This window comes from Cricetulus griseus (assembly GCF_003668045.3).
Source record: "Cricetulus griseus strain 17A/GY chromosome 1 unlocalized genomic scaffold, alternate assembly CriGri-PICRH-1.0 chr1_1, whole genome shotgun sequence".
Taxonomy (NCBI): domain Eukaryota; kingdom Metazoa; phylum Chordata; class Mammalia; order Rodentia; family Cricetidae; genus Cricetulus; species Cricetulus griseus.
In genome coordinates this window covers 234,114,493-234,123,492 of record NW_023276807.1, presented here as the reverse complement: position 1 = coordinate 234,123,492, position 9,000 = coordinate 234,114,493, and the positions used below count along the sequence as shown (strand labels likewise).

The following is a 9,000-nucleotide window of genomic DNA, read 5'->3' as shown; positions in this document are numbered from 1 at the left end:
TGTTGTTGCTGGTGTTGTTTTTAAAGATAAAATGTTAGAAAATAGCCTCTCTCTCTCTACCCACCCTTAGAATTACACTTTCCAGAGAAGTCTAGTTCCCTTTCCTGGCAGATATAATCCTAATTAAAAATAAATTACATGCCGTACAGAACTTGAAATGGAAAAGATAATCCTATTACATATGAGAATATATCCTGATTTTCTTTCCCTCTAAACTGTGGGAGATAGCGGATCAGGCTGAGCCCCCCATTGTCGCCGCTTTGAAAACTTTCCTAGAGCCCTAATCCGTCACGTGATGCTTGTGTCAATCCCGAGGTCTGCACGCGAGCTTCACAATGCCGGCATTAGGCGCTGTCACAGAAACCCAGCTCCGCCGAGCCGGCGACATTTGCATCCCGAGAAAACTCGGCCATTGTGGAGCAGTGTTTGTTCTCAGGATTGCGAGACAGTTGCCGGCGAAGTTGCTAAAACCGAAAGAAAGGGGCTCCTTTGAGACCTTTTGGCATGATAAACAGGCGATCAGGGCAGCTTTTGTGGGTGGATCCGCGCTAGGGACTCGCTCCCCCCTCCCTTCGGTGTCAGCCCTCCCCGACTTTCCTTCAGCCCTCGGACCCTGGGCATTTCTCTTCCGCGGGGAGTCGCAGTGTCCGCCGAGGCGCTGCTTTAAACTCTATTTCCATTATCTGGAGAGCCAGCGGGAGCTCCCTGCTCGCGTGCCTTTACACCTGGACCTCCAGCCCTTGCGGGCGCTCGGTCCTGACTCAGCCCAGGATCCACTCCCGGCTTCCCTCTGCCTCGGTGGCTGCCACTTCCAAGCTGCCGAAGTCCCGGCAGCAGACAATAATTGTCTTTGAACCTGGGACTAACCTCCCCAACAGCTCCTGCCACGGCTGGGCTTCTAACTTGCTTTCTCGGCCCTTTTGCTCCTTCCAAACACACTTCATTTCAGCCTTTGAGAAAAAAGGTGACGGAAGTGCACAGGACAGGGTATAGACTTAGCATTCCTCTGAGCTCCCGAGATCCAATATGGAATCTCGGGGTTTGATCAAAGATTGGTGGTCGAGCCCCACCTCATGCCCGTCCCCCTTGTGCCAGAGACACGGAGTTCCTGTGTTATCCCAGCAGCAGAAGCACAGAGGCTGCTGTCCATCAGTCGGGTTCTGAACCTGTTCCAGTCTGGGCCTGAACAGGGCCGTGATGGAAGAGCTGGGGTGAGCTGGGGAAAGTCAAAGGTCAAGTGTGGGCCCAGATCAGGGTGTTCTGGGGTTCGAAAGAAGATTGAGCATTATTTTGAATATGTATGTATGTATGTATGTATGTATGTATGTATGTATGAATGAATGTATGTATGTATCTCCACCCAAGGACTATCTCTTGAACAAGAGCAGGATGACCCGGGCGTTGGTGGCGCACGCCTTTAATCCCAGCACTGGGGAGGTCAAGGCAGCCGGATCTCTGTGAGTTCGAGGCCAGCCTGGTCTACAGAGGTAGTGCCAGGATAGGCTCCAAAACTACACAGAGAAAACCTGTCTCGAAAAAAAAAAAGAAAGAAAGAAAGAAAAAAGAGCAGGATGAGAGCCAAAAACTAAAATGGCACTTGGGAAGTAGAGGGGAAAATTAGAAATTAGGGTCCTGTTGGAATTTTGCCCTTCTCATGTCCCCGAGTGGCTGCAGATATCTGACCTCACTGCCTGAAACGCCAGGACTGGAAGGTGGAGGAGATGAAGGAAGCCCACCTCCACCTCAGCCTCATAAAGGCTTTTATTTACTGATGGCTAAGATTGCATTTCCTGCTCCCTATCAACTCCAAACATCACTCTATCTTGCTCACCCAGACCCAGCTCCCAGCGGCTCTCCTACTCTGGGCAAACTCCTGCTCCTCCTCTGAAAACACCCAAATGAGTCTGAAGGAGAGAGATTTGAAAAGGTCTGTAGACAAGGACCTAGATCCAATTTCAGAAGAACATTGGCCGAATGCAGCCTGCTTACCTAGCCTTCTTTTTACTTCTTCAAGTGTGTGGTTTGTGTCTGTAACTCTCCCTTCTGCCTGCTCAACAGGGCCCTTCAGTAAGAATCAGTCTTGTTCCAGGTTGGCACAGCTCCCTGCCCTTCAGCTATGGAAGTGGGGGAATACCTGTCAAGGCAGCTCGAGGACCCACCCGGAGGGGAAGAGGGGGTACTTCTGAAGTTCCACACTTTCATAAGCAGATGGTTAAGTTACCCGAGGTTCCCGCCAGGTTTCAACGTCATGCTGCGATTTTGTTCTTCTGGAACCAGACGAGTGTTGCTCCCGGTGAGGCCCTATTAGAACAGAAAGAAAATCCTCTAAATAAGCGGAACAAGGCATCAGGAGGAAAGGGTCTCTAAATGCACTTTAATACGAACCTGGTATTGTGTGGAATTCAGCGCCCATCACCGTTTAGCCTGAGAGTTATGGCAGTGATTGAGAATGAATAGAGGAGCATAATGGATACATGTGGCGTTTGCTCATTATATTCAAGTTAGCCCAACTCCGCTGTGGAAACTGTTCAACTTTCCTCTCCCCTTTGCTTGTCATAGTGAAATAATACAGACATTGGGGCCTCCAATGGGATCGCCTGCCTCGCCATTCTATTTCCACTACTAACGAGGGCTTCATAAGCCTTTGATTCAGGCTGATCTTTGAAACCTTTCCAAATCTCCTCAAGCTTATGCTAAATCCTATTTGGAACTTTTTTTTTCCTTGCCTGCTAGCACCTAGGGCTTAAGGAAGCCATTCGAACGGTGACATGCATACTAACATGTATCGTAGAGTTCTTTTCTGAAAGGCAAATGGCACCAGGGCTCACACGAGCAAAACACAATCGCATACACAAATTTGAATAAAATCAATGTTGTTCTATCCTTCAGGCTTCTTCATCGACAGGCTATTCCTGGCACCGTGGAAAGCTGGGAGAGAAGGCGAACAGAGCCTCTCTCCGCAAAGCAAATGTGGAAGTCTTCAAGATGCAGAATAAAGGGGCGGAGGGGGTAAGATGTGAGATCCGGAGCCTCTGAAGAGAAACCCAGCTTGTTCCCGCTTAATAAGAGCGGCTGGCGGGGGAGCAGGAGTGTCGGGTGCCCAATTACCAAAACCATCCGCTTCGTTTACTCCAGAGCCCGGTGCTAAGTTATCTACAAGCAAGGTGCTAACAGAAAATGGAAGCAGGAGTTTTTAAAACAAAGGAAAGATTCCCTCATTTTCCTTTCTTGTGTTCTCCTCTAAGCCTTGCCACATTAAAGGGATTGTCAGCGGTTGGCAGAGGAGCGCGGCTATGGCTAAGCGGCCATTGGCTGCCCGGTTCCGGTGATTTGCATATCGGCAGCTATAAACGTGGAGGCGGCGCGCGGCGGCGCAGCTCCAGCCCTGGGAGAGGAGGAGGAGGAGGAGGAGGCGCCGAGTGAGGGCGGGTCCGAGCGTTCTCCGAGCCAGCCCGAGACCGAGCTGCAGCTCGCAGACTTCACCCACACAGGGCTCGCGCAAAGAGCGTGCTCCCGGGAGCCTGAGTCTCACGCTCCGATCTGCAAAGCGGAGAGGACTCTCTAGCTTAGCCTTTCGGAATAGCACTCGGGGCTTGGCGGCATGAGTCCTGTGAAGCGCTGGGGCAGCCCTTGCCTTTTCCCCTTGCAGCTCTTTAGTCTCTGCTGGGTGCTCTCAGTGGCCCAGAGCAAGACAGTCCGATACAGCACCTTCGAAGAGGATGCCCCTGGCACGGTCATCGGGACCCTTGCAGAGGACCTGCACATGAAAGTGTCCGGAGACACAAGCTTCCGCCTGATGAAGCAATTCAACAGCTCTCTGCTCCGGGTGCGAGAGGGCGACGGGCAGCTGACCGTCGGGGACGCGGGCCTGGACCGTGAGCGTCTGTGCGGCCAGGCCCCACAGTGTGTGCTGGCCTTCGATGTGGTCAGCTTCTCGCAGGAGCAGTTCCGACTGGTGCACGTGGAAGTGGAGGTGAGGGATGTAAACGACCATGCTCCCCGCTTTCCCCGAGCCCAGATCCCGGTGGAGGTCTCGGAGAGTGCTCCGGTGGGCACGCGCATCCCCCTGGAAGTGCCTGTGGACGAGGACGTGGGTGCCAACGGGCTGCAGAGTGTACGCCTGGCCGAACCTCACAGCCCGTTCCGCGTGGAGCTACAGACGCGCGCGGATGGCGCCCAGTGTGCGGACCTGGTGCTGCTACAGGAGCTGGACCGCGAGAGCCAGGCTTCCTACAGCCTGGAACTGGTGGCTCAGGACGGAGGGCGACCGCCACGTTCCGCCACAGCCGCCCTCAGCGTGCGCGTGCTAGATGCCAATGACCACAGCCCGGCCTTCCCTCAGGGTGCCGTGGCCGAGGTGGAATTGGCCGAGGATGCACCTGTGGGATCGCTGCTGCTGGACCTGGACGCTGCGGACCCCGACGAGGGTCCCAATGGCGACGTGGTGTTCACCTTCGGCGCCCGCACGCCTCCCGAAGCCCGCCACCTCTTCCGGCTCGACCCCCGCTCTGGCCGCCTCACCTTGGCCGGACAGGTGGACTACGAGCGACAGGACACGTACGAGCTGGACGTGCGGGCTCAAGACCGAGGCCCAGGGCCCCGGACAGCCACCTGCAAGGTCATCGTGCGCATCCGAGACGTCAACGACAACGCTCCCGATATTTCTATCACCCCTCTGGCCGCCCCGGGGGCTCCAGCCGCCTCGCCCTTCGCCGCCGCCGCTGCCGCCGCCGCACTCGGAGGTGCGGACACGGCCTCATCGGCGGGACCCGGGACACAGGAAGCGGGCGCCACCTCGCTGGTGCCAGAGGGGGCGGCGCGAGAGAGCCTGGTGGCGCTGGTCAGCACCTCGGACAGGGACTCGGGCGCCAACGGGCAGGTGCGCTGCGCCCTCTACGGGCACGAGCACTTCCGCCTGCAGCCGGCCTATGCGGGCAGCTACCTGGTGGTGACCGCGGCCTCTTTGGACCGGGAGCGCATCGCCGAGTACAACCTGACGCTGGTGGCCGAGGACCGTGGGGCGCCCCCTCTCCGCACCGTGAGACCCTACACCGTGCGGGTGGGGGACGAAAACGACAACGCGCCGCTCTTCACCAAACCCGTCTACGAGGTGTCAGTCCGTGAAAACAACCCTCCCGGCGCCTATCTGGCCACAGTGGCCGCCCGCGACCCCGACCTGGGCCGCAACGGTCAGGTCACCTACAGGCTGGTAGAGGCCGAAGTGGGCCGCTCTGGGGAAGCCGTGTCCACTTATGTCTCAGTAGACCCGGCGACCGGGGCCATCTACGCTCTGCGGAGCTTTGACTATGAGACCCTGCGCCAGCTCGACGTGCGCATCCAGGCCAGCGACGGCGGATCCCCTCAGCTTTCCAGCAACGCTCTGGTGCAAGTGCGGGTGCTGGACCAGAACGATCACGCTCCGATCCTCGTGCACCCGGCGCCGGCCAATGGCTCCCTAGAAGTAGCAGTCCCTGGGCGGACTGCAAAGGACACAGCTGTGGCGCGCATCCAGGCCCGGGATGCGGACGAAGGCTCCAACGGGGAACTGGCCTTCGATCTGCTGCAGCAGGAGCCGCGCGAGGCCTTCGCCATAGGCCGCCGCACGGGGGAGATCGTGCTCACTGGAGACCTCTCGCAGGAGCCTCCCGGCCGCGTGTTCAAGGCCCTGCTGGTCATATCCGACGGCGGCCGCCCCCCTCTCGCCACCACCGCAACCGTCAGTTTCGTGGTGACAGCAGGCGGCGGGCCAGCTGCACCTGCCAGTGCGGGGAGCCCGGAGCACTCCCGGCCACCTGGCTCTCGCCTCGCACCGTCGGGGCCTTCGCTGCAGTGGGACACGCCGCTGATCGTCATCATCGTGTTAGCCGGGAGCTGCACGCTGCTGCTTGCCGCCATCATCGCCATCGCCACCACCTGCAACCGCCGCAAGAAGGAGGTGCGCAAAGGGGGGGCCCTCCGGGAAGAGCGGCCCGGGGCGGCGGGCGGCGGAGCCTCGGCCCCTGGCTCCCCGGAGGAGACCGCCCGGGGAGCTGGGCCCAGGCCCAACATGTTCGACGTGCTCACCTTCCCTGGCAGCGGCAAAGCGCCCTTTGGCAGCCCCGCGGCCGACGCGCCCCCGCCCGCGGTCGCCGCGGCCGAAGTGCCGGGCTCGGAGGGCGGCAGCGCCACTGGGGAAAGCGCCTGTCACTTCGAGGGGCAGCAGCGGCTCCGAGGCGCGCACGCCGAGGTGAGGCCTTCCTTCGGCTGGGCGCCCCCCTCCGTGCTCCGCGGACAGGCTGGGAGAAGGGAGACAGGAGGGGTAAGGGTGGGCTCTCTCAGGGAGACGCTTAACCTGTGGCACTTGTTTTTTTTGTGTGTGTCCTGTCCAACCCTCACACCTTCTCCCCCACCTCACCCCCCTTCCCTACTGCAGCCCTACGGTGCCTCTCCTGGCTTTGGGAAGGAGCCTGCGCCCCCTGTGGCGGTTTGGAAGGGTCATTCCTTCAACACCATCTCTGGCCGAGAAGCTGAGAAGTTCAGCGGCAAAGACAGCGGGAAAGGAGACAGTGATTTCAATGACAGTGACTCCGACATCAGCGGGGACGCTCTGAAAAAGGACCTCATCAACCACATGCAGAGTGGTGAGGATGCTTCTCCCCAGCCCAGGCCAGCGGTCCACCTCCCCTTCCCAGCTGCTTGCCTCCTCAAAACCCTCAGTCCCAGACCTCTCCCTCATCCCTCTGCAATACTCCAGCCCCAGCCGGACCCCCATCCTGTTAGATGCTAGCCATAGAAGGAGGCTACTCTGCTTATTGTTTCGTGTTGTTGACACTGTTTTCCTCCCAGCAAAAGAGCTACGCTTTGCATCATATAAAATTATCTTTATGAAAAGCATGTGCCTTTAGGTTCTTAAACACACCTTCCTCTTCAGCTGCCCCTGACCCTGGCTGACATTCTGCAGATGGAGGCCTAAGTGTACTGACCTCACGAATTTCTTTCTCTTTTTCCTAGGACTGTGGGCGTGCACTGCTGAGTGCAAGATTCTGGGCCATTCTGATCGCTGCTGGAGCCCATCCTGTGCAGGACCCAGTGCGCACCCCCCTCCTCACCCACCAGCCCAGATGTCAACCTTCTGTAAGAGCACATCCCTGCCTCGGGATCCCCTGCGCAGGGACAATTACTACCAAGCCCAGCTGCCCAAGACAGTAGGGCTTCAGAGCGTCTATGAGAAAGTGCTGCATAGGGACTATGACCGGACAGTCACTTTGCTCTCCCCTCCCCGTCCAGGGAGGCTCCCAGACCTGCAGGAGATCGGGGTACCCCTCTATGAGTCCCCTCCTGGTGGCAGATATGTGTCCCCGAAGAAGGGGGCCAATGAAAATGTGTAAACGTATGCTGCATGTCTTCACACACATATACAGGTCACCCTGAGACGTCCCTAAGTTATTGACCGGTTTCAGTGTTGTATATATAAATATGCAAGATGTGCCTTAAAATGAAGCTGTTGGAAGCTATTTCCAATCACATTGGTACTGTTTGGTATTTGCAAACAAAAAAAATGTAGTTAATGTAATTTTTATGAAATGTGTGCAGTATTTAATTTTTCTTATCATGCTATTCACTTTAATTTCACTTGTGGCTTGCCATTTTCTTAGTGTTTTTAACCTGTACATTGTGTAATGTAATGTTTGTATATACTGAAATTTTGTTATATTTTTATATAATAAAAGCTAAGTGGAAGTTACTGCCAAAGGATTGTCTGTAAGACAAAAAAAAAAATGTTGGAATTGCTTAATGGAATTTTATCTTTCACCAGAAACAACCTAATGTTTGAGAAGTTTTGCCTTGCCAAGTCTAACAACTTGTAGATCTTGAGTCTGTGGTAGATTTCAAGTTAATGTTATTTAATTACATTTGGTTCTCTGTAAGCCGTGTCACTTATAAGCACAGTAATAAAGGATTTGTCATGTATTTGAAGAATCTGCTAATTGCTTTTCATGGAGTTGCCTGAAGTCAGGCATTCACAAATAATTCCAGTACCAGAATAAAACCTCTTTTCAAGAGCTAATTATTCAGGCATTGTTAGGGCTTCTGGTGATGCTGAGCCTGTGGGATTTGGGATATTGCAAAACCTTGCCAAACAACTAAAAACATTTGTTGACTTTGTAAAAATATTTTTGACTCCATATGCATTTGCTACTATGTGAAGTTCCTGCCCTCATTTACCCCTTCAACAAATATCAATTGAGCATTTACCAAAAAGTAAAGGAAAGCTAAACTTGAGCTCTTCATTCACTAATTGAGCAAACATTTGTTGAGGTTTTAGCAGAGCCAAGCAACTCCTTTAGGAGCTGGCCTTGAGCTGAAGAGGATCCAGACCTCTTATTATAGTGGTGGCATCAAAAAGATGCACAAGTGGGATGAAGACATAGTTCAGTGCTGGAGTGCCTGCTCTGGGTTTGATTCCCCTGCACTGCAGAAAAAGAAAAAAAAAAAAAGGAAGGGGGAACACACATTGCAGATGAAATGACACAATGCCTAGGATTTGCTTTAACATATTCAACAGAAAAATCATGAAACACGGCTGACAAAATACTACCAATAACCAGCATGGGTGCATGATGGCGTGAGTAGGGTGACTTGGAAGGTTTAAGACAGCCAGTAAGTTAGGCCTGCTGGCGCTTGATTTTCATCCCAGCACTTGGGAGATGGGTGCAGAAGGACTATGAGTTCAAGGCAAGCCAGGGCTACATAAAACCCTGTCTCCAGAATGCGAAAGATAAAATGACATGAAACCATCTACATCTATGTCTTCTGCGATTTCATTTAAAATTAAAATGAAGCTAATGATGAGAGTTGGCATTTACTGAGGGAGCTTTTCTATATGCAAAGCTCTTCTCGGAGTGTTCTTTGTGAATTTAATCCTCCAACTACCTCCAGGCCACAGGAACTATGGTTAACTCTACTTTGCAAATAAGGAAACTGAGGCATAAGCAAGTTACACAAAGCATGATCAGCTTG

The 9,000-nt window shown here is 54.3% G+C and overlaps 1 protein-coding gene across 2 annotated transcripts; it reads left to right on the top strand.

The window, feature by feature from the left end:
• Positions 1 to 3,601: 3,601 nt before the first annotated feature.
• Pcdh8 (protocadherin 8) lies at positions 3,602 to 7,367 on the top strand. 2 transcript variants are annotated; one of them, XM_035452077.1, is made up of 3 exons: positions 3,602 to 5,935; positions 6,413 to 6,620; positions 6,991 to 7,367. In XM_035452077.1, the coding sequence occupies exons 1-3, from the start codon at positions 3,602 to 3,604 to the stop codon at positions 7,365 to 7,367; spliced, it is 2,919 nt and encodes a 972-aa protein (XP_035307968.1). The 2 variants fall into 2 exon arrangements, with proteins under 2 accessions (XP_035307968.1, XP_035307967.1); XM_035452076.1 differs by having other exon boundaries at positions 3,602 to 6,226.
• The last annotated feature ends 1,633 nt before the right edge of the window (positions 7,368 to 9,000 follow it).

What these genes read in the sequence shown, in the direction of transcription:
- Pcdh8 (XM_035452076.1), top strand. Translation starts at nt 3,602, where the DNA reads ATGAGTCCTGTGAAGCGCTGGGGCAGCCCTTGCCTTTTCCCCTTGCAG. An exon ending in TCCGAGGCGCGCACGCCGAG is followed by an intron (nt 6,227 to 6,412) that starts GTGAGGCCTTCC and finishes TCCCTACTGCAG; the next exon opens with CCCTACGGTGCCTCTCCTGG. An exon ending in CATCAACCACATGCAGAGTG is followed by an intron (nt 6,621 to 6,990) that starts GTGAGGATGCTT and finishes TCTTTTTCCTAG; the next exon opens with GACTGTGGGCGTGCACTGCT.